Source organism: Lithobates pipiens, unplaced genomic scaffold (genome assembly GCF_037356315.1).
Source record: "Lithobates pipiens isolate NorthernLeopardFrog02 unplaced genomic scaffold, aLitPip1_a1.2 Scaffold_16, whole genome shotgun sequence".
NCBI lineage: Eukaryota > Metazoa > Chordata > Amphibia > Anura > Ranidae > Lithobates > Lithobates pipiens.
In genome coordinates, this window is record NW_027507748.1 from 428,345,254 (window position 1) to 428,371,518 (window position 26,265).

At 40.9% G+C, this 26,265-nt stretch overlaps 1 protein-coding gene across 5 annotated transcripts in view; it reads left to right on the forward strand.

Moving 5' to 3' along the window:
* The window catches only part of DMD (dystrophin), a 3,436,004-nt gene that overhangs the window by 2,376,177 nt on the left and 1,033,562 nt on the right, over positions 1-26,265 (forward strand). For all 5 annotated transcript variants that reach the window (XM_077482558.1, XM_077482560.1, XM_077482557.1 and 2 more), the window contains 2 exons: positions 4,397-4,514; positions 24,970-25,181. In XM_077482558.1, coding sequence (XP_077338684.1) covers positions 4,397-4,514; positions 24,970-25,181 — 330 coding nt within the window. The remainder of the gene's footprint in view (positions 1-4,396; positions 4,515-24,969; positions 25,182-26,265) is intronic.

The following is a 26,265-nucleotide window of genomic DNA, read 5'->3' on the forward strand; positions in this document are numbered from 1 at the left end:
TTGGAAAAATGTCATGCTCCCAACTTTGTGGGAACAGTTTGGGGATGGCCCCTTCCTGTTAAAACATGACTGCGCACCAGTGCACAAAGCAAGGTCCATAAAGACATGGATGAGCGAGTTTGGGGTGGAGGAACTTTCTTGGGCTGCACAGAGTTCTGACCTCTGGGATGAATAAGAGCCGAAACTGCGAGCCTGGCCTTTTCATCCAACATCAGTGGCTGATATCACAAATTTGCTTCTGGAAGAATGGTCAAACATTCCCATAAACACACTCCTAAACCTTGTGGACAGCCTTCCCAGAAGAGTTGAAGCTGTTATAGCTGCAAAGGGTGGGCCAATTCAATATTGAACCCTGCGGGCTAAGACTGGAAAGCCATTAAAGTTTATGTGCGTGTAAAGGCAGGTGTCCCAATACTTTGGTAATATAGTGTATGTGGTATATCAGTCTTTTCTCCAAGTACAACTTTGTATGTTTTCTCTACATACAGTACATGGTATATACAGTGCATCCTACAAAGAATATTTTTTTGTCTTAATATTTTTATTTAAGACACCCACTCAAAACAGGTGCCCACTGAACTGGATAGTAACTACAATCACACATATAAAAAAATTGAATATTTGTTCATTCCTCCTCTGTTTCCTGACCACATCGGAAAGGAGAAGAAAACCGGGTTAGGATTTTATAAAGGCCTTTTCAGATCTCTGCAACAGTGGATCAAGAAAGATTCATGCAGGCTGTTTTTTGGTGTGTGTGGTTCCCTTCAGAAAATGATACAGGAGGCACCAGTGTTAAAGTGGCATTAAAACCAAAAACTAAATTGTAGTAAGTTAAGCTTAATTATTATTATATGCGTTGACTGCATTACTTTTATTTATTTTTTTGACTTTTTTCATTTATTTTCAGCAGTAAGCCTGTCATTTTTCAAAATTAACAGACAAAGCTGTCCAGACAAAAAAACACTTATGCCGCATACACACGGTCGGAGAATCCGTCGGAATGCGTCTTATCAGACCGTGTCGTCAGGTAATCCGACTGTGTGTGGTATGCATCAGACTGATTCCGTCCGAATCTCCGTCGGACCCAATTTTACAACATGTTGGAAATATTTCCCGACCAACTGGGCCGGTCGGACGTAATCCGATCATGTGTAGAGAATTTTGATCGGACCAAGTGCCACGCATGCTCAGATCAAATTCCTACATCAAAGCTATTGGCTACTAGCCTGAATCTAGTCCCATCGTAACGAAATTACGTCATCACGTTCTGAAAGATCGGATTTTTCGACAACTTAGTCCGACCGTGTGTATGCAACAGTTTCGGACACAATCCATCAGACTAAGGCCGCGTACACACGGGCGGACTGTTCGCCCAACCTTGTCCGCTGAACAGTGTTTGGGCGGACAGTCCGCTCGTGTGTGGGCTTTCAGCGGACAGTTTCAGCGGACAGTTGGACGGACAAAGTCTTTCGGAAATTCCGAAAAACTGTCCGCTGAAACTTTGTGTGGGCCTGTCCGCTGTACTTTCGAAATGAGCGGACTGTTCCCGCTCGGAAAGTCCGCCCATTTCGAGCGCGTGTACAGGTAGGCGGGGCCCGCGAAGGAGACGTCGCGGGCTCCGCCGCCTGGAATGGGCTTAAAGGGGAACCCCAACGCCGAAAAAAATCGGCGTGGGGGTTCCCCCAAAGTCCACACCAGACCCTTGTCCGAGCACGCTACCCGGCCGGCCAGGAAAGGGGGGCGAGCGAGCGCGCCCCCCCTCCTGAGCCGTACCAGGCCGCGTGCCCTCAACATGGGGGGTGCCTTGGGGAAGGGGGGGCCGCGCGGCCCCCCCACCCCAAAGCACCTTGTCCCCATGTTGATGAGGACAAGGGCCTCTTCCCGACAACCCTGGCCGTTGGTTGTCGGGGTCTGCGGGCGGGGGGCTTATCGGAATCCGGGAGCCCCCTTTAAGAAGGGGGCCCCCGGATACCGGCCCCCCACCCTATGTGAATGAGTATGGGGTACAATGTACCCCTACCCATTCACCTGTGAAATAAAGTACAAAAAAAAACACAACACAGGGGAAAAAATATTTTATTGCACAGCTCCGGGGGTCTTCCGTCTTCGGGGGTCTTCTCGCCGGACTCCTCCGCTATGTGTGTGTAGCTCTTTTACTAGCGGAGGAGTCCGGCTTTCTTCCTCCCCGCCGCCGGCCTCTTCTCCCGACTTCGGGGGTCTTGTCCCCCTCTTCGGTTCTTCTGCCGGGCCACCGCGCCTTCTTGTAGCTCTTTTGCAGGCGGTGGCCCGGTCTTCTGTCGCCGCTGCCTTCCGTTCTTCTGTCGCCGCCTTCGGTTCTTCTGCCGGGCCACCGCGCCTTCTTGTAGCTCTTTTACAGGCGGTGGCCCGGTCTTCTGTCGCCGCTGTCGTCGCCGCCGCCGCCGCCTTCCGTTCTTGTTCTTCTTCTTGTTCTTCTGCTTCTTCTCCTGGAGATGTTGACTCGACGAGCTCTCCGGCCGGAATGCCAGAGCCGCGCTGTGCGGTCACTTATATAGTGACAATGGGGCGGTGTCACATGGTATATGTCACATGGGTTGGTCACATGGGTTGATGTCACATGGGGACTATGACATCGTAAGGGGGCGGGGTCACCATGTGACCAACCCATGTGACATATACCATGTGACACCGCCCCATTGTCACTATATAAGTGACCGCACAGCGCGGCTCTGGCATTCCGGCCGGAGAGCTCGTCGAGTCAACATCTCCAGGAGAAGAAGCAGAAGAAAAAGAAGAAGAACAAGAACGGAAGGCGGCGGCGGCGGCGACGACAGCGGCGACAGCGGCGACAGAAGACCGGGCCACCGCCTGTAAAAGAGCTACAAGAAGGCGCGGTGGCCCGGCAGAAGAACCGAAGGCGGCGACAGAAGAACGGAAGGCAGCGGCGACAGAAGACCGGGCCACCGCCTGCAAAAGAGCTACAAGAAGGCGCGGTGGCCCGGCAGAAGAACCGAAGAGGGGGACAAGACCCCCGAAGTCGGGAGAAGAGGCCGGCGGCGGGGAGGAAGAAAGCCGGACTCCTCCGCTAGTAAAAGAGCTACACACACATAGCGGAGGAGTCCGGCGAGAAGACCCCCGAAGACGGAAGACCCCCGGAGCTGTGCAATAAAATATTTTTTCCCCTGTGTTGTGTTTTTTTTTGTACTTTATTTCACAGGTGAATGGGTAGGGGTACATTGTACCCCATACTCATTCACATAGGGTGGGGGGCCGGTATCCGGGGGCCCCCTTCTTAAAGGGGGCTCCCGGATTCCGATAAGCCCCCCGCCCGCAGACCCCGACAACCAACGGCCAGGGTTGTCGGGAAGAGGCCCTTGTCCTCATCAACATGGGGACAAGGTGCTTTGGGGTGGGGGGGCCGCGCGGCCCCCCCTTCCCCAAGGCACCCCCCCATGTTGAGGGCACGCGGCCTGGTACGGCTCAGGAGGGGGGGCGCGCTCGCTCGCCCCCCTTTCCTGGCCGGCCGGGTAGCGTGCTCGGACAAGGGTCTGGTGTGGACTTTGGGGGAACCCCCACGCCGATTTTTTTCGGCGTTGGGGTTCCCCTTTAAGCCCATTCCAGGCGGCGGAGCCCGCGACGTCTCCTTCGCGGGCCCCGCCTACCTGTACACGCGCTCGAAATGGGCGGATTTGCCTCCGCCTTACGTGGGCGAGTCCGTTCATTTCAAAAGTTGAGCGGACTGTTTGGCAAACAGTTCGTTGAAACAGTCCGCTCGTGTGTGGGCAAGTCCGCTCATGCAAATTTTGAGCGGACTGTTTGCCGAAACTGTTTGACGAACAAGGTTGGGCAAACAGTCCGCGCGTGTGTACGCGGCCTCAATCTGACGGACAAAATCTGACGGATTTGGTTGTGGAAATCTCTGACCATGTGTATGTGGGCTTAGAGAGTTGAGACAAACCATTCCACATTGACAGGAGTTCTTATAATGATCAGCTTTTATTAATTTATGTAAAACCTGTTTCTCAAAAGAAAAAAAACATTTTATGTAAACTATAACGTGTTAGCTGGAGTTAAGCTTCAGTTTGTGAGTCAAGTCCATTTAAATCTGCTATTCTAGCATTACCCTCTCCCCAGATAGACAATGCTGCTGTCCACAGGTGTCTTCTTTACGACTTTATGCAGAGTGCAAACACCCTAAAACAGGAATTGTGTTACTGGCTGGATCACCAGGTGGAATAAAGAAAAAAGCCCCAAAATGCAGCCACCACATCTAAGAATTGACAAGTTGCAATATCTTACATTTTGTTTTGGGTTTAATACCTATTCAACTATAATTTACTTTAATAATCCCCATATAAGCAGCACACATTTTGGATGTGAATATTTATTTACTTTTTATTTGTTTAATTTTTAATAGGTAACTCTACAGGATTTAGAACAAAAGCACCCTCATTTGGAAGAACTCATAACAGCAGCACAAAATCTGAAAAACAAAACAAGCAACCCAGAAGCTCGAGCAGTGGTAACAGATCGCAGTAAGTGCTCCATATTGCTTATAACAGCAGGAAACTTTGAAAGCTGTGTTGCCATGGTCATATGAGCTCATACCTGTTGAGACTTGATATTAAAAGGTATATGGGCTGATATTAAAGTGCTAGTTAACTCTGCTCTATTTTTTTCTTTTTAGGGGCCCCCCAGGTGGGTTATGCCATAATGTTAGTATGCACAGCATACTAACGCATTATGGCAGACGTACCTGTCAAATGGTGCCCTTCGGTGCTGCGATGTGATCGATCTGGTGGGCCCCCATTGCTTCCCTTTTCACTCAGTCTTTCTTCTGGGTTCTGTGCCTTTGGCCGTTTGAATTATCAGACTGCAATGACGTCACTTCTGCACATGCGTACAGGATTCACACCGCCATGGCACGGATCTGGGGCTGTAAAAGTTCACTGCTGGGCATGCGCAAACCAGTGTACATGATGACTGACAATCAGGAGGAAGCCTTTCCCAGAATTCTGCTTTAAGAGGAGTCATTTTCCACAAGCAATACATATGCCAGATTTTTGTAAGCTCTTTGGTATTAACAGGTATAAAGAGGAAGGTTAACGTTATTTTAATATCTCTACCCCAGTGATTTGACAATGATTCACACCTTCCAATGTGGATAATTAGCTTGTACCCCAGACTTAAAGTGGCTGTAAACCCTTATGCCTTGTACACACAGTCGGAAATTCTGACGGAAAAGGTCCGATCGGATTATATTGTTAGAAAATCCGATCGTGTGTGGGCTCTATCGGACTTTTTCCGTCGGAAATTCAGACGGAAAAAATTTGAGAGCAGGATCTCATATTTTCCGACAAAAAATCCGATCAGACTTTTTCCAATTGTTTGTAGAGAATTCCGATTGGAAAAAGTGCCACGCATGTTCAGATCAAATTACGAGACCAAAGCTATTGGCTACTAGCCTCAATGTAGTCCCATCATAATGAACGAACGTCATCATGTTCCGAACAATTGGATTTTCCGACAACTTTGTCCGACCGTGTGTATGCAACACCAGTTTAGAACAAAAATCAGACGTATTTTGTGGTCGGAATGTCTGACCGTGTGTACAAGGCATAACATATCAGTTGAAGTGATTGGGCTCAAGTGATACACAGAGATGAAATTAATCCTCCTACAGTATATACCTGAACTTTTCTCTACATCCATTCAAAGTCCAGAATGTATAAAGCTTATCTAAATTGTCCGAAAAAAGGGGAAAAATCGCTGAAATTACATTCTGCAGAGCTCAGTGAGTGCTGATTGGAAGCAAGAGAGACACCTTCATCACACAGCACACAGGAACAGAGCTGAGGCTATCAATCTGCAGGAGGTCCATCTCCTGTCACCTTTTTTCTCTTGGTGTCTGTAAAACGTGTCCGAAGTGACTGATGCAGATAGCAGAGAAACAAATCAGCAGACAGAAATTAAACTTTGTGCTCTGGATTGCAAAACACTATAGCGGGATATGCTTTGTTCATATTTCACGTCTGAAGTTTACAACCACCTAATAGCATCATGATGATTTAATTATGTATTATTAGAACAAGGTAGTTTCACAGACTATCACACCTACCGTCATGTTCTTGGACAATCAGCATTAGTCTCGATGCATTCCCTGGTAATTGGATTAAGGTGACTGGGTTACTCATATAACTACTGCATTAATTCTGCAATATGTTCCTGACATTCATTAGAAGTGAGAAAGTCACTTGAATAAGTGCTACCTCTTCAAAATTGAAAAAAAGTCCACTTGAATGTGACTAACTATTGCTAGCTATGCTATTACCTGGATAAATTAACACCTTCACAGACATACAGTTGATGTAAATAAATTGTTAAGACACTATAGAGCTTATTTAACCACTTCAGCCCCGGAAGGATTTGCCCCCTTCCTGACCAGGCCATTTTTTGCGATTTGGCACTGCGTCGTTTCAACTTACAATTGCGCGGTCATACAATGTTGTACCCAAACAAATTTTTGGACCTTTTTTCCCCACACATAAAGCTTTCTTTTAGTGGTATTTGATCAACTCTGCGGTTTTAATTTTTTGAGCTATAAACAAGAAAATTTTGAAAAAAAAAACACAATAATTTGTAGTTTTTGCTATAATAAATATCCCAAATTAAAAAAAAAAACAAACACATTTTTCCTCAGTTTAGGCTGATATGCATTCTTCTACATATTTTTGGTAAAAAAAAACACAATAAGCGTATATTGTTTGCTTTGCACAAAAGTTATAGCATTTACAAAATAGGGGATAGTTTTATGTCATTTTTATTATTATTTTTTTTTACTAATAATGGCGGCTGTCTGCGATTTTTATTGGGACTGCGATATTGCAATGGTCAGATCGGACACTTTTGACACTATTTTTGGACCATTGGCATTTATACAGTGATCAGAGCTAAAAATAGCCACTGATTACTGTATAAATGTCACTGGCAGGGAAGGGGTTAACACTAGGGGACAATCAAGGGGATAACTGTGTTCCCTGGGTGGGTTCTAACTGTAGGGGGAATGGCACTGACTAGGGGAGGAGAGAGATCGGTGTTCATACTTGATTTGTCTCCTCTTCCCTAAGAGAACCGGTATTTGTGTGTTTACACACACAGATCACAGTTCTCTCTCTGTCACGAGCGTAACTTTTCTTGTCCTAATCCACGTTTCTCAGATGTTTCCTTTCGTAATGTCTTCTTCCTGATCAGACTTTAGGTCCTGACACAGGAAGGAGTTGACCAGCTGATCTCATTAGCACACACCCTGCATCATCCACCCTCCCATTCCCAGGTTCACATTTTTTTAATGAAATGCAATCAAACAGTGATCACCCTTCTCACTAAATACACAATATATAATCAGATTGTTTAATGTATGGCCATGTTTATGCACTTAAAATTACTAGTTGCGCTTTCAGTGCCATTAATTGTTAATGGCACACCAAACACAGAAGCAAACACATATTTTGCCATGTGAAAAAATGCAAATGTTACAAAACGCACAGTAAAAACCATACAATCCACAAAACTCCAAAATGTCCCATTAACCATATGTAGTGCAATAAATTGAAATCAACAGGCTGCCATATGCATGTCACAGGAAAAACGACACAAGAATAACAAGGCTTCATTTACATATGTGCGTTTCCTTGCATTTTTAGAAATGTGCTGCACCAAAAATCACAGTAAAAACGCACCAATCTCCACTCTAAAAAATAGTTCTGAAGCTTCTTTGGGGTGATTGCTGTGTGTAGGGCAGCCCATTCAGGTGGATGGGTTTCTCTATGTGTGATGAGGCAAAACGCCTCCCCCTCACTAAAAAAAAAAAAAAACCCATGTGGGAATTGGAGATGGGGCAATCGGAGTTGTGAATGGGGATTGACAGCTGAGTGTTTCTGTACCCTCCCTCCTATGTACTTGTATAAAGATGGCCATAAACTATGCAATCTGATTGTGTATTTAGTGGCAAAGGTGATCACAGATTGATTGCATTTCATTGAAAAAATGGGCAGCTGGGAATGGGAGGGTGGATGATGCAGGGTGTGTGCTAATGAGGTCAGCTGGTCAACTGCTTCCTGTGTCATGACCTACAGTCTGATCAGGAAGAAGACATTACTAATAGAAATATCTGGAAACGTAGATTAGGACAAGAAAAGTAAGTGACTATAGATTTTAATGGAAAGCTTTGATATTTTTGCAAAAAAATTCCACAAATGCTATATTTGTGCATAGAGCTGGAATTTAGAGAAAAAAAAGTGTACAAAGGTGAACTTACCCTTTAACAATATAGTTCAATGGTAGGCTGGTTAGCAACTTGCTGACCACAATACGAATATATATGTTGCAGTTTGCAAGTGGTTTACTGGGTTATGTCTTGAAGCTATCAACCATAACCCCAGTATTTATTTTTTCAGCCAGTGGCTGGCTTTTACATGAACCACTGAGACATGCTCAAAACCGGCAGCCCTCTCCTCCTCCTGCCGCTCGCCATTGTTTCTTGGGCTTACCATTTTTACCAGCGTGCCCAAGAAACAATCCGGATGGTCACAAAGGTGATAAAAGAATAGATCATTTTTGATTACCTCTTTGGCCTTGGAGGACCAGACCAGGTTGGAATTAAACTTTTTATTTTTTTTAATCTTTTGCTTTTAAAGGTAAAGGAGAGACTTGGGGTCTTTTTGACCCCAAATCTCTCCATAAAACAGACAAAAATCAACTCCACAGCTTAAAGAGACTTCATAGCTTATGTTATCACATTGCAGCACACTATTTATTTCTCTGCTTTGGATAAATTTGTGTCTAACAATGTGTCAGTCACTAGCGTGACTGTTGCCACATTTCAATTTCTTAATGCATCAACTTGCTTATTGTAATAGCTGAGTGCATTTAGATTGTTCATTTTGCTGCTTTTTCCCACCAACATATATTTCAAAATTCATTTTGACAACTTTCTGTTTTTATTGTTTTACATAGCATCTTTAGCAATTCTGTTTGAACATTAGTTTCGGTACCTGTTTTTATTTGAGGATGCTTTAAATAAGTATTACAGTGTTTCGATCAGCATCTCCTGAGCCATTTCTTCTATCTACTTCATGTCTGCAAAATGTAAAGTGCTGCTGTGTGCAGTTAAAGCCATCTCCACCGTTTCTTGCAATAGGTAAAATGACAGCAAAACAGAACAAATGTCAGTTTTATGGTCATCGGAGTGCTGAGGCTATTAAATGGTGTGCTATAACTGTGTCGTTTTTGCAGCTACATCATTAAACTGACAGTTGTTTTAGCAGTCAAATGATACCATAGTAACTCTGTTATATTGCCTCTCAAAACCTGAGAATTATATTTGTTGCATGGTTATTGTTTCTGATCATATAGAATATAATAAATTTTAAAGTGATGTATTAGAGTGTTTCACAAAACTTATATGACAATGCTTTTGGGGTTATGTGGCTATAAAGAACAACACATTTGGTAAAAATATCTCAATATGTGCTATTAAAATGCTTCATAAAACACAATGAAAAAGTCTAATTAATTATAATGAATTAGATAGTCTCCAGATGTATGGGTTGAATATATTTCTATGAGCAGTTAAGAGCATGTAGGAAATGGTTATGCAATACTGGTTACATGGTGAACCATTTAAATGGGCTTTACATTTTAAATTCTGGGACTGTTCACTAAAAATGTAGCTTTATATGTGACTAGTGCTAGTGTACTAGTAAAGTATATGTGCCTTGTAATTGTGGTTTAGTAAAAAATGAAAGCTGTGATTTGCTACTGATTTTATTTTGTTCTGGCTGTTACACTTTCAGCTATAATGTTAAATGTTTGGATAAAATAGAAAGAAGAATATAAATAATTATCTGAAGCAAAGTAAATGACAACTAGATGTTATAAAATGTTACCACTGTAACGATGTATGCTCAAAATCATATTTGCTTTAATAATAGAGAATTTTTATGTCCTGATACTAAATTGGCAAAACCTCCCCAACTTTTCTCCCCTAATTGAACTTGCTTCGGGTTCAACACACATTGCTTTTGCTTTGCTTTGCTTCGGCTTTGCTTCATAAATTATACCCCATGTAGTTTTAGTGGCGCTTCAAAGCGTCTTCAAAGCCTCCATAGAAGTCTATGACAAAGCTCGTTTGAAGGCCCATCGAAGCCTCATCAAAGCCCAATCAAAGTTCCATCAAAGGCTCATCGAAGCACCAAGCAAAAGCAAGGTGGGAACAGGACTGTAAGCTAACCATTTTATTTCGTGACAGGGGCTTTGACTTTTGTTCAAGGAACTTTAACAAAGCTTGTCCGAAACCATGTTTTGAAGCAAGTGTAAAGTAGCCCTAAGGGCTGGTGTAGATAGGCTTTGTGTCAGCTAATGCTTTTTGCAACTGAACTTAGTGTAGCTCTGATGTGTGAGTTTGAAGGGAAAACACAGCAAAAGGCTACAGTTGAACTCTTTTGCCTGTAATGTAAATACATATGAAAAAGACATACAAAAAGAAATACACATAGCAGGTCAAATGCAGCTTCAGAATGGTCATTCACACTAGACCATTGAGGTAAATGGAAATGTTATGACCTGTGTTTGCTGTTCTTTTCTAACACACATCAAACATGGGAAACCAATGCCTGTCTATATATTCCCATAATTATTTAATTAATTTATATAACTGTTCAGGTAAACATGTCTGAGCTGTGTATGTTATCGTACACATTGCCAAACAATTCCATCAAAAGAGACAAGTCCCAGGCCTTGTTCACAAGGGTGTATATAAGTGTACACCTGTGCCTTCTTGCATTGGCAAACACTGTCCTCTCATGGGCCTATGCTATAGTATACCTGTCTGAACAAGGTCTAAAGCCTAACTCTAGCTAAATATTTTACATTTAATTGTTAATAGAGTGGGGGAAGAGTTAAAGCAGATCTCCAGGCTAGTAGCCAAATTTACAGATGAAATGCAGGTATTGGTTCTGAGATTTACACAAATTTGCCACACAGCAACCCTGGCTGAAAGGACAGAAGACCATTTTCTCTGTTGCAGTTAAAATGGTTTTAAACCCTTACAACACACTTTTTGCTACAGGTAAGCCTATAATAAGCCTTACCTGTAGCTACCCCAGATATCTCCTAAACCTGTTTAGGAGATATCCCCTGCATTTGTATGTGCCAACATCCTCAGTACATGCCCACTGAAGCAAACTGAAGCAATGGCATGTACGTGCCGTTGCTTCAGTTAGACTATGCTGTTACTGGTGGCTCCCATACGCATGCATGTGAGTGACGCCATCACGGCTTCAGCCAATCACAGCGCCGGAGCCTGTGATACCTGGAAGTAACTCCGGGAGCAATGTCGCCGGCTGGAGCGGTGAACGAGGACTGCTGCGGGGCCTTCCATCTAAGGTAAGTAATACATAATAAGCTAGTATGCTATGCATACTAGCTTATTATGCCTTTGTCTTGCAGGTTCTTTTTGGGGGGGGGGGGGGGGGGGGGTTTACAACCACTTTAAGTAACATTTACTTTCAAATAGTTTTATTAAGAGATCAAATAATACACAACAGAAAGAGCAGAACATTTTACATTAGTAGCAATACTAAAGAGTAACCTGATATACAGCACTTTAAGTTTGCGGATATAGTTACGTCAGAAAGATCCAAGACAGATCTGAAAACCATACATACACAGTGCATATCCATTATAAAGGACCCAACAGGGGAGCTGGGTTGGAGCAAACTAACGATCACCAAAAGCAGAGAGGCATGTAAACAACATCTTCGAAATGTTAGCTATCACAAGAGGTAACTAAAGATGGTAAAGTTCCGCGTGTCAAATTTTACATACAGAAAAAGAGAAGGAGAAGAAGTAAAAGTTAGAGAAGAGATGTAAAGACTTATAGGGGAGAGAGGAGGTACATGAGAGAGGGGAAGGGTAAGAGAAAGGCAATGGTCGGACGGCCCACGCAAACCCCGGGCAGCATCTATCACACCACCCAGACGGCCGCCGTTCTGGGCTAAGGAGCCATGAGGCGAGTGTCGATATCTTTTGGTAGAAAGTTTTCTACCCAAGGTTGCCATATTTTATTAAATTGGGGGAATTTGTCCAGGACTACTGCCTCTATCCTACTATGGATCATAGCCTGCGTGATTCTATGCTTTTCTGCGGAGATATTCAGGTTGGGTGTCCTCCAGGCTTTCGCAATAGTTTGCTTGGCTGCGGTCGTCACCTGGAGAAAGAGACGATTTTGGGCTTTAGTAAATTGTTGGGGTAACCAGTTCAATAAAGCCATTGCAGGGTCAGGGTCTATGGGGCTTTGCATCAATAAGGTTAATATTTGGAAAATTGTAGTCCAAAAACTCTTCACTACTGGGCATGTCCACCATATATGGACATTGTTTCCCCCGATCCTTGCAGCCCCTAAAACAGTTTGGTGAGTAGTTAGGTACAAATTTAGCAATTCTAGAGGGAACCGGGTACCATCGCATTAGGAGCTTATAGTTGGCTTCAGAGGCAACAACGTTCTGTGAGAAATTTTTTGTGTTGGCCCATATGTCAGTCCATGACTCCGCATCGAGATTGACCGATAGGTCTGTGGCCCACTGTGCAGCGTACCGCAGAGGGTCATCAGATGTGGAGGATAGGCAGGTATAAAGACATGAGATAATACCCGGGGCGTGTGGGTCTGAGGAGACTTTAAGTAACATTTAAAGATCTCCCAGTCTGTGACTGGGCAGTGAAAGTAAAAGTAGCCGACTGATCAGTTCATCTCTCCTCCAGTCTTTTCTTTTCTCCTATCAGCATGCTCCTTGCACTGTAGGACAACTGACTGCTCCTTGTGCTGCTTCTCTCTCCCCAGTCTGGACTGTGCTGTATAGTGGGCTGCAAGAGGCTTATACAAGGCCAAATAATGGCACTTGCATTGCTTGCATTTGAAAAAAATGTATTTAATGATATATTAATGAATACAAATTTAAATGAATTTTGTCTTCATGTCTGCCTGTCTGCAGCTTTAATTTTTTGGAGAAATTCCTGTCCTGATGAAGTGTGTACGATACATTAACCAGGAAGGGAAGGCATAAACAGCATTAAAAACATTGTCAGAAGTTTCAGCCTTTGCTCTTGCTGTTATTTTTTTTTTCTTTTTTAGTCCACACCTTCTTTGGAGAAATGTTTCTTTACTTCCGGTCCTGACAGAATGTGAGATAAAATCTCCTCAGCAGGATTGCAGCAATAAAAAATCCAACAGAGCCTCAACTCTTCACTCTATTCAAAACAAAATTCACGTGGAGTCTAGAATATAGAATTATAAATCTATTATAATAGATTCTTCTGTAAGGACATGCACAGTACCAAATGACTCTTATTTGTAATAGGTTAAGCATATCTTTGATATCTTGAGTCTTGCACACAATGTAATACATATTAACTAGCTTTCAGTAGGTTGTTCTGAAAGGATAGTTAAGGCAGAGTAAGGGCTAATGACATCTTACAGAAATGCAGAATTTAATTTGATTGGTTCCTCAGTAGTTAAAGCGGAGGTACACACAAAAATTGAACCTCTGCTTTTCGGAACCCCCCCCCCCCCCCCAGTGTCACGTTTGCCACCTTTCAGGGGGGAGGGGGTGCAGATACCTGTCTAAGGTATTTGCACCCACTTCCGGGCATAGACTCCCACGGCCAATTTTGGACAGAAGCCAATTAACCTACCTGCATGTCTTTGGATTGTTGGAGAAAACCGGAGTACCTGGAGGAAACCCATGCAGGCACAGGGAGAACATGAAAACTCCAGGCAGGTGGTGTTGTGGTTGTGATTCAAACCAGCGACCCTTCTTACTGCTAGGTGAGAGTGCTAACCACTACACCACTGTGCCGCCCAAAAACATGTAAACATGTAGACTAAAGCTGTCAATTCTGACAGTGTACAACATGTGCAACAAATGGGAAATTGTACAGCATGTGAATTACAAATGGCAATAATCATAATACTCTGGTAATGACAAATACAGTGACTATAAATATAGTTCATGTTCCACCCATCTCTCCCCTTTGCTTCAGGCCTCTGGTAGGTTGTAGTTTTCACATTCCTCAGTGGCTACAGAAATTTTCTGTAGGAGGAAAGAAAACATTTGGCATCTCCTTATGGCTCTATCCTCTTTTGCAGTGCCTCCTCACCACTATGGCTCCTGGGTGACTGTAATGGGAATGCTGACATTAATAACCCAGTAACCCAGCCTGTGCCAGGGGGAAATTTTGTCAACTTGGAGACCCAGTAAAATTGTTGTTTAGTTGAAATCTGTGGCCAAAATCTAGAGGGTTCTCAGCTATTATTATATTATTATACAGAATTTATATAGCACCGACATTTTGCATAGAGCTTTACAACAGTAGGGCAGACAGTACAATTACAATAAAATTCAATACAGAAGGAATCAGAGGGCCCTACTCATTAGAACTTACAATCTAGGAATAGTGGTGAACTTCACCAGTACTGTTACTATTTTCCCTGTAAGGGGTACTTCAGGATATTTCATAATTTCTGTAGGTATTTATGGTAAATATTCTTAGATAATTGTGAAAACCTCTAATGATTATTTTGTTGTCATTAACTACTTAAGGACCCAAATGTTTTTTCTTCCCTTAATGACCAGGCTTTTTTTGTGATATTGCACTGTGTTACTTTAATTGACAATTGTACCCAAATAAAATTAATGTCTTTTTTTTTCCCCACAAATAGTCTTCTTTTGGTGGTATTTGATCACTTCTGCGGTCTTTATTTTTTGCGCTAGAAACGAAAAATTACTGCCAATTTTGAAAATAAAATGTTTACTTTCTGCTATACAAATGTCTTCATCAATTTAGGCCAATATGTATTCTGCTACATATTTTTGGTAAAAAAATCCCAATAAGCAAATATGAATTGGTTTGCGCAAAAGTTATAGAGGCTAAAAATAGGGGATCGTTTTTTTAATAGTAACGGTAGCAGTCAGTGATTTTTAGCAGGACTGCGACATTGAAGTGGACAGATCAGACACATAACTAACCGTTTTGACACTTTTTTGGGAACCAATGACATTATTACAATGATCAGTGCTAAAAATATGCACTGACACTGTATAAATGACACTGGCAGGGAAGGGGTTAACATGCAGAGCGATCAATGGATTAAATGTGTTCCATGTTTGTGCTTTCTTACTGTGGGGGGATACGTTCACTCCATGGACAGAGTGATTTGTGTTCTTGACAGAATGGCGGTCTGCCTTGTTTACATCGGCAGACCATCATTCTACCTCTCTGGGCAACGATTGGTGGGCTGGCACTGATTGGCCCCCATGACAACAATTATACATTTACCAGTTATACATTTACCAGTTTTTTGGTGGAGGTTTCAAGTATCTTCTTTTTCTATCTCTAAATTAAAATTATGCTCAATATGGTCACTATGAGCATGTGACCATTATCCTTCACACTTTTTGCCAAATGTGTGCTAATGCAGATTACTGAAAAGTAGGAAGTCTTTGTAGCTTGTCACAGACATTCCCTCCTTGCAATGCAATTGTTTCTGCTTATTATGATAAGGAGTGATAGCAGACCCACTCTTCCCCATAACTGATACACTATAGTAAGTAAATTGTGGAGCAGTGAGCCTGAGCAGATCTGTCTGACCCATATTCAGTAGAAAAAAACACCTTAATGTGAACTGTGTCAGGACTATGTACATTAAAGCATTAACATATTCTAAATAAGCAGTGAAAGCACTTTAAAAGAATCCTGCATGTCCCTCTGTAGCTATAGTCATTGTGGAGAACTTTGTCTTCATTGTTCCCAACAGAGGCTCTGAAAACTTAGTACATGTATTATTATTTTCTATTGCAACAAAATCTTGGCAGTCTAACACAGTATAAACGCACTGCATTATTTTCTAAAATATTAGGAACCAATATTGTGAGGCTTATGTACTTTTGGGAACACATTGTATCACAGTACAATCAGAATGAGAAGTCAGAAGTGTTTTATTTGAAGGGTCTTCTATTGCTTGTTAGGTACTGTATATGTAAATACTTTAATGTGCATAGCATGGGCACAGGCGCACTGTACAAATTGAAATTGCTCTGTTTTTGTTATACTTTAATATAGATGGTTGGAAATAATGATTACAATGCCTCCTAAATGACTAATGAAAAGAAATAAAGGCAAGAGAAGGGCTTAAAGGGACTACAAGAGTCCATAAAAGATTCCATTTATGCCGCATACACACGATCAGATTTTCCATTGGAAAAAAACTTGGATGGTTCTTCTGACGGAATTCCACTCAAGCTTAGCTTGCATACACACACGGTCACACAAAAGTTCTCTGAACTTTCGACCGTCAAGAACGTAGTGACGTACAACACTATGATGAGCCAAGAAAATGAAGTTCAATGCCTCAAAGCATGCGTCAAATTGTTTCCGAGCATGCTTTGGAATTGTGCATGTCGGAATTGGTACAGACGATCTGAATTTCTGATCTGAACTTTTTCCGACCAAAGAATTGAGAACCTGCTCTCAATCTCAAGCATACACACAGTTGGAATTTGTGACCAAAAGCTCACATCGCACTTGTGCTGGTGGAATTTCCAATCATGTGTACGGGGCATAAGAGTTAAACAACTGCACAGGTGGAGGTGCAAATTGCACAAACTATAAAAAGTTAGCTAAGTTTTTCATCCAGCAAATCTACCCAACCAAAATCAGTTTGAGTGAACTGATTTACTCATCACTATGAGAAAATCAAAGCTTTTGCTTAGGTATGAGAAAAACATAAATGTTCACTAAATATTATTATGTAAACTATATCAAATTTTACACACTTAGAGCACTTAAACCATGTGTATATAAATAGAAAATGGAAAATAATTTTTGTATTAGATGTCATAATATGTAAATTTTCACTTAAAGTACCTTCAAACTAAGGATAAGTAACCAATGCTTTATTTTATCTAACTTCTGAGTTATGTCCGGTAATTTAAGTGTGATATGTGACAAATGCAACAGTTTAACTAGACAGGTCAATATACAGGCTCAGTAGACCATCAAGCATCCAAAGACATTGCCTGCATCCTTGCAGAATAAAAAATTTCAGGAATAGTGGGTGGGTGCCCAGTTTGCATGTCTGCTGTACTGAGTGCATTCAATTAGAATAATGTGTGTCTGCAAAAACAGAGTAACGAGTTTCAAAATTTTCCTTAATGGCATTCGTCTATGCAGAACAACTTGACACCAATTTTCAAAGCAACATGTTTCTCTACAGCAGGAGGGATTCAAGTAATAACATGAGCTATTGTTCACTGAAATATAAGTTGTTTAGAGATGTCCTCTTGCTGTTTATCAAGATCAACATTTATTCAAATAAGCGTTCTAGAAGCTAGTTAGCAAAATGAATAGCAAACAATGCAATTTTTTTGAAGGACGGTGTATTATGGTACTTAATAAAGTCTAACAATCCTTTAACCAGAAGATCTGCATTTGACTTAGAACCCTTCTGTAAAGTTGCATAAACATTTCATAATGAAAATAAAAAAGTTCAGGCAATATCCCTCAAAACATAATTCCTTTAATGCAGACCTTATAATAATCTGCAAAATCCAAATACACTGTGTGGACCCATTCCCCATTCATAACTCATATGTTATTACTATTTGTAAAATGTACCTGTAAAGAAAAAAAAAATGATTAACTTAACCATGTCTTCTGCCCATAGTGCCTAAGCTAGGATGATGTTAATTTAAACTTCATCCTGTGAGATCCTTCCTGTGAGAATACAGAGTAGCCAGAATCTCGTTAGAAGACACTCTTGAAATTGACTGGAGTGTTTTCTCATGTTTTTTTTCACCTGCTTTGCATTCATGAATAATCTTGTAAGGATGATGACATTCAGCTTTGTGGAAGGCTAGGGTTACTTAGATATAAATCAAAATTTTTTACAGGTATGTTTTACACCTACTAACAGTAGGTATTTTGTGAGGGGGGAATGGGTCTGGGTAGTATGAGCAGACGTAACATTTTAATTTAAGGTCTTCCCTAATATCACACTTCTTTCCTATCTGCTGTAGAGCTGTGGATGACCAATGAAAAAGGAACAACTGTAGTACTACTTTTTTAAGCTATCTGCAGGTCCCAGAAGTGGAGTGCTCTAAGAATTGCTAGATTGGTTAGGGTTAGGGGTCTAGCTTGTGAATATGATGAACGTCTTATATCGGTCTTAAAGGCAGGTCAAAAGAGGCAGCTCTTCTAGGCCCATTCATTGTTGTGGGGCACAAAGCAGCTGCCTCATACTTGCCAACAATCCCAGTTTAAATGCCCTTGTCCCATGAAGTTTTAGTCCCATGCAGTGTCCCGATATCTCAGTGTGACATTTTGTTATCAATGCTGCCCAGCTCTGCTCTATTGCCATGTGCAGATGACTCACCTACAGACCCTGTGTTTAAATAACCTGCATTTATATGTAAATAGCAGTGGCATTAATATGTACATAGCCGTGGACCGATGCCTTTGATATGTAAATAGAGGAGGCTGTCATATGTATATCAAATCCCTCTGGGGTCATACCCACCATCACTTCTGCTGAATGCTGCCCACTGGGGCATGCTCAAAAGTCCTGCCTACAACTGTGGTCATTAAACCTAACATCAGCCTGGTCTGCAAAGGTAAGCAAATTGCCCCCTACATTGATTGTCAGTGTAAATCCTTCCTTACATTGGTGGTTACTGTAAATGCTCAGTTTACATTGGCGGTCAGTGTAAACCCCAATTACATTAGTGATGTCAGAAACTATGAATCAGACTGAGAGAGAAGTGCAGTTAAATCTCACTTGTTTAATAATAATAAAAAAGGTAAACAGAGTAAACGTAGTCAAAATATAGCTAGAGTTCAGGAAGCGGAACATATAGTCAGACAAATCAAATGTTGGGGAGCCAGAGATGAGCGTAGTAGAACAGCAAGCAGGATCTGGAGCCAGAAGTAATGTCAGTCAAGCAAGTCTTTAACAGGAACACAGGAGAGCGTCTCTAGAGATGTGACCAAGGTGGAGGCAGAGATCATCTGGGCTGGACGGCTTAAGTAGGCAGGACTGACGATCAGGATATCATCAACAGGTGAGTCCCTGTGGAGAGATAGGAGCTGGCAATTAGCAAACAGCTGAGTGGCTAGCTCAGAGAAGGAAGGGCTAAAACCATCCCTGACAAGTGGTCAGTGTAAATCCCCATTACATTATTGGTGACCATTGTAGAAATTCCTCTTTGTATTGGTAAACCTGTAAAAAAAAATCCAAACTTGCATTTGTGGCCAGTTTTGAATGCTTCCTTACATTGGTGGTTCATGTAGAAGCCTTGTTTAAATTGGTGGGACTGTAAATCCCCCCTGTGACAGACTCTGGAAATGTATTTGCCATATTAGCAATAGACTGAATCAAACTGTTAGATGCTAATGTCATCAACTCCAGCCACCTGTCTGTTGTGTAAATGAGCCTAGTCTGGCTTGTAGGAGTATTTCACACATTGTTGTTTGTGCTAATTAACCCTGTGTTTATGTTTATGGCAATGTATATTGAATAGTCAATCAGTGAGCTAGGAGACAAACTCTTACCCTGAAAAGTCTTATCTCTCAGACAACTAGTCTGGGTCAGTGTTTAGATAATTAGCTCATGCTAATTAGGTTAGGTTTTAGTCTTCTACTGTATTATAAATACTTGTCATTTTGGTTCTAGTAAATCAGTCCATGTTGAGCAGCTAAGCAAGTGTTGTCTTGTTTTGTGCTTGTAAGTGGTTGGAATATCGGATTCGTCACACCCCCTTTACATTGGTGGCCAGTGTATAAATCCCCCTTTATTGGTTGTTGATGTAAAAACCCCCTATTACCTTGATTGTCAGTGTAAATGTTTCATTACATTGATGATTAGTGTACATTTCCCTACATTAGTGGCATAACATTGGTGGTTGGTGTAAAAGTGTCACCTTACATTGGTGGTCAGTACAAATCTCCTTGACAATGGTTGTCAGTGTAAATTCAGCTTTACTTGGAGGTCATTGTATATTCCCCCTTACACTGATGGTTGGAGTAAATCAGTGAGCCACAATGTGTGCTGTAACCTCTAGCAGCCAGTCAGTGAGCAGTAATGATACACTGTAACCTCTAGCAACCAATCTAAATTGCTGCCTGATCTGATTCAGTAAACTCATTTTCATTCTAACTGCTATTTATTCTTTGTCTCAGAGTAGGCGGAGAGCGAAATTGCATGGAAAAGAGGGGGGGGGGGGGGCTGTCACAAGAAAATGTTTGCCCAGGGTCAAATCAATATTAAACACGACCCTGTGTTTGAGTGTTATCTTGGCACAGCTAGGAGACTTAATAGTTAGGAATTTGCCTTTAGTTCTTCATAATACAACTACAACCAACTAGCCTAACATAAACTGCTAGTACAGATATAGTAGCAAGCATACATTAAGGACATGTGAAGTAAAAGTAAAGGTGGTTGAGCATAATTAAAGTCTAATTACCCAATTCCAAAATGCACAAAAAGTTTTATAACAAACCATTGAGAGAGTGCCTGCTTTGTTTAGCTTCCAGCAAAGTTACATTTTTTAAGCTGTTGTGCGCTTTGATGCAACAGAAAAAGAAAAAAAAAAGTCTGCATACGCTTGTGAATATTACTGTCCTGGGTCTTTGCAGGAATAAGGCAGCGCCTCCTCTCCTCTACTGGTCCACTCCTCCAGCACTCTCCTTCAACCTCTGTGCATCCAATTCCTACACCTCAGAAGTCATGCAAAAGGACAGAAGGGGAATCTGCATAGCATAATTCCCTTTTATTAAAAATAAATATTCAAAACAACATAATTCCACTACAGTACAGGGTTGCAAAGAACCACTCACCTGTACCATGTACTATAGCAAAAGTAACCTGTAGAAAGAAAATAAATTGTAACTAAATGGCACTTCCTAGCTGTTTCATTCTGTTTGTAAACACAATGGCTAGAATTACCCTCAACATCCACATTATAACTTTTCCTTGATGAGAGTGTAATATGGGTTTTACTCAAAAAAGTTAAAAACTGTGTGCAATCCCCCCAAAATCCATATCAGATCCTTACCTTTGATAAGGGTCTAGTATAGAATTTAAGGGAGAGCCCCACAAAAAATGGCATGCAGTCACTCCCATAATCCTTACCAGACCTTAATCTGGGCATGAAGCAAGAAAAGGGGCTCAACATACGTGTGACCCCTGAACCATACCAGGCTAAATGCACTCAACATGAGAGGAATACATTGACAGGGGGGCCCTAGCAAAGCACATTGTGGCCCATATCAGGCCACATGCTCTCAACTTTGGGAGGGTACTTTAGGTACTTTAGGTACTTTGCTATAGGGACATCACCCTAGCAAACAAAGCATCTGCCTAGATGTTGATGGGGAGGACAAAGTCCAAAAAAAATCCAATATAAATAAACACACAGACACTGTTGACAAATTATTTTTCTGAAAAATAAATAAATAACATGCCACATAGTGTACATACATTGCCAATCACATATTACAGTGATGTAAATCCATTATTAACCTTGATGAATGATGCCCAATGAGCCCCTGCAACAAAACATGAACCACACTCATAATCCTTTCCCAAGGCACTTTCACAGCAAATTACATTTCCCAGGGCTGCTGAACAAACCAGCCAGGGGGGTGACGTCACTGACTATATATTTCTGTGACCATTTGTTAGCACAGTGGTGTAGTGAATAGCACTTTTGCCTAGCAGTAAAAAGGGTTGCTGGTTCAAACCACGACACTACCTGCCTGGAGTTTGCATGTTCTCCCTGTGTCTGCGTGGGTTTCCGCCGGGTACTCTGGTTTCCTCCCACATTCCAAAGACGTGCAGGTAGGTTAATTGACCCTAGTATATGAATGAGGACCTTGGATTGTGGGCTCCTTGAGGGTAGGGACTGATGTGAGTGTGCAATATACAGGGATAGGGACAATTGTAGACACTCACTCAGGATGGACTGGGGTCTTTATTCAACCTTACTAACTATGTAACTATGTATCATCAATGATATTGCCCAGGATCCCCACTAGCATTTTGTTATAAGCTTATGGGCAGGAAAGCATTCATTTTGTGAAGGTAGTGATACCACCACTAAAGGAATGACTTCTGACTGCAGTAGTAGACATTTGGTGCAGGTGAGCAGGCCAAATCTGGCCATTTAGTTTGCCCTTTAGGCAAGCCTCAGACAGCTACATTTCAAACTCTCCATCAACCTGAACCTGAAGTCAAACCCTAGTAGAGGCTAGGTATTTGTATCTGTATCTGTTGTATCTGACCAGTAAATAATCATTAAAACAGCTTTTGAGAAAGTATATAACATTTGCTCTGTTTTACCACACCACAGTTGCCAACATTTTAAAGTAATTAGGAGGGATACCTTAAATGGTTTGAAAGAAACATGAGGTGCACTATACAAAAACCCAGCAAACAGTGGAATATGGGCAAAAATGGACATAGCCAATAAGTTGTTAGCCACTTCACATCTTATGGTTTGCAGTGACCCACCTTTACCCTATGATTTAGACAAATTAGAGCCTGGGGATATGTTGAAAAGGGAAAAATATTGCATATTATATTATTATTAACCCCCCGGGCAGTATTCCCGAGTCTGGCTCGGGGTGGAAGTTTTACACCAAAAGCGGTAACCCCGAGCCAGACTCGGGACCGCATCGCTGTATGCAGGAGGAGGTTTACTTACCTTCTCCCCTGGATCCACAATCTTACAGATTACATTGCTGTATGTAATAATTGCACATCCTCTTTGTCCCTAGTGGTCTGCCCAGTGTCCTGCATGCAGTTTTATATTATAAAAACTGTTCTTTATGCCTGGAAACTGGAGATTGTCCATAGCAACAAAAACTGACCCTTTACATCAAAAATGGTTTTACACCAGCTAGAAAACAGCGATAATAAATTAGAATCACTCGCAGAATTTAGCGATATCGATTTGTGGGGAGATCTGTCATCAAATACTGAAAAGTAATGACAGTGACAATTCTGCAACTGAGCAAATTTCTGTGTTTTTGATTTGATTACATTATTGAATAATTTTTATAATTGTTATATTATTATTTGGCATAATTATTTATTTATTATATTATAATTTATGATTTCATTTTTCAAACTTTATCATTCCCGGGATGTCTGCTAGACTCTGGTTTGGACAGATTTAACTGAGTTATTCCTAAGAATTACAGGACTACAATATAAAATGCACCTAAAATCTGAAATAATCATACTGCCAGGGAGGTTAATATTGTATTAGGTACAATAAAATAGAGTTTGACCCTACCTGCAATATACAGTACTGTATATTGCTGACATGCTGCAGTTCTGGTATCCATAAAATAAACCTATATTACTGTGGAACAATGAAAGTCTTATAGACACATAAACTTTGGGACAAAATTTGTCTCACTTTGAGGCTAAGCTAAGCCAGGTGCTGGTCCAGGCTTCTGGGTGGATCTCGACCATATGCTCATGATCTTTCCCCAGCCCAGACCAACTCTGTGAAGTCAGGCGTCAGTGGATTTCAGTTTTAACTGTTGGCAGAAAACAGGCGTCACAGGAGTCTTCTCTCTCTAGCCCCCTTCCGCAGACTAACCAGTTCAGGGATCCATTGCACCTCCTCATTCAAGGCTTTGCCTAACTTACAGAAGAATACTGCACAGAGCTGATCCATATAATCATTTGGTGCCTCTTCTCTGCAGCATTCAGAATCTACCATTCATAATAAAAAGAGAGGGTGAAGAGGACCAGTGATATCACTCGCCTAAGCCCACGATCACTGAAACAATTTGGGAGATTTACTTTTTCCAGTTATCACTAATTGTGAGGTAAATCCAAAATTTTGAGCTGCCACCAGAACAGAAATAGAAATTAAATATTCAGACACTTGTTCCCATGACAACTGTTCAAGGGGGGATTTCATTCACATTAGAAGAATATCAGCTCACATTCTGTCAAGTCTACAGGAAAGAAAGTGAAGGGAACTCTCCCTAATGGGACACAGGTAGTTTTTAACCCTCCCCTACTCTATCAAAGAAAGAAATTTTGGCTTGGGATATAATTTAAACAGTTCTGTTGTATAATAACACAACAGGTAGCACATAAATGTCCCAGAGGTGTCTACAAGTAGATGGAACGTTTACTAAATTATTATATGTGTATGGTGATTGTAATTTTTTGCTCTCTTGGGTGAAGTAAACTCTTTTTTTACTTTGTACATTGGAAATTCTGTGTGGATCAATGTGTAATGTATAGGTTTAATTATAATTCCTCTAAAATAATACATTAAGACAGAAATTAATGAAGAACTTTGGATGGGAAAATGTATGAATAATTCATATGTCGAATATTTATAGTTTAACACCACTAATTGAAACATTTATTCAGTATGAAAATTTCATTTGAATATAAATAAGACGATGTCCCGTATATCTATGTCAGATGGTATTACCATAAAATTGTGAAAACATAACCATGATGCACAAAAAGTCTTTATTATTTTCTTTCATTTTTCTATAAAAATGAGTTGTCATTTTTACTGAAAAATAAATGTTTTAAAAAAAATAAAGATTTTTATCAACTTGGGCCCTTTAAGAATGTTCTATCACATCCAGGGAATAAACCAAATGAATCGGTGGTGATATGTTTTGATATTCAAAAATAACTGTTTGCAATGCTGATTTAGATAACCCTTTAATATAACAAAATGTTATTGTCTATTCAGTGAATACGGTACCTTTTTTATTCAGTCTATTTTTGTCTCAAGATGCATCAAAATTATTCAGAAAATGTGTTCAGGGTTAAGTGTATCTCTTTTAATTTACCACATTATATAATATAAACTTTAAAAAAATTGTATTTTGCAGTTGAAAAAATACAAAATCAGTGGGAGGAAGTACAATGTCATCTTCAAAATCGAAGACAACAGCTACAGGAAATGCTTAAGGATTCTGCCCAGTGGATTGAAGCTCGTCATGAGGCAGAACAGATGTTAGAAAAAGCAAAAGGACGGATTGAATCTTGGAAAGAAATCTCATATACTGTTGAAGCACTGAGGAAGCAAAATACTGACCTTAAGGTATGCTATCTGCTTTTCTATAACCATTAGGATGAGTGTTAATTTTACAGGTAGAATTTTAGTACTGCCAATAGCTAATCATTATTCATGTAAACTAACTAACAGATAACTTAACTACTTAAGGATTGCCTGCATTGCTACTTTGGCGCTAAATACCATTGTTATAGCAGCAGCTAGCTGCCATAACCCCGGTATTTTTAAACGTCCAACTGTCCTCTTTTAGATAAAAGTGGTCTCAGCAGCAGATTCACTGCAAGATCACTTTTATCAGGGGCAGGAGAGGGCCCTCCTCCTGTCACACTCTGGTTGTCTCCGTCGCTTACCGGAGCCATCGGTAGCGGCAGAGGCAATCGCGTCTGCTCCCAATAACAGCCTGGATGCCGAGTGAGGGAAAGATGGCCTCCACTCGTCTCCATAGTATTGGAGGGCGGAAGTGATGTCACTTCCGCCCAATTCTCTTGAAGGGGAATTTAATATTTATTTTTTTAAATTACATTTATTTATTTGTATTTTTTTATTGCATTTTAGTGTAACTATGAGATCTAAAGTCTTTTAAAACCCAGATCTCACATTTCTTTTTTCTATTACTGGGGATGTTTACATTCCTTGGAATATTAAAAAAAGACCCACTTTTTTAAAAAAAGACAATGTAAAAATAAAAAGTAAAATAAATAATAAAAAAATAAAAAAATAAATGTAAAGCACCCAGTCCTGCCGAGCTTGCGTGCAGAAGCGAACACATACAAATGAAAACCCCACATGTGAGGTATTGTCACGATCACTAGAGCGAGAGTAATAATTCTAGCCCTAGACCTCTTTTGTAACTCCAAACTGATAAAAACAGGGGTGAACAGCGGCGCTAGATATGGTGATAACATAAAATTATATAGCAACTGGAATATAGGTATACATATAAAAATTCCATGGTTGTATGTTAACTTGTTTACTTGTTACATGTTTTTATTAAATATATGATTTATAGTACTGCACTCAGTCTGGTGCCCCTTTGTTCCCACAACTCAAAACTGATAACCTGTAGAAATTTTTAAAGGTCGCCTATGGAGATTTTTAAGGGTAAACGTTT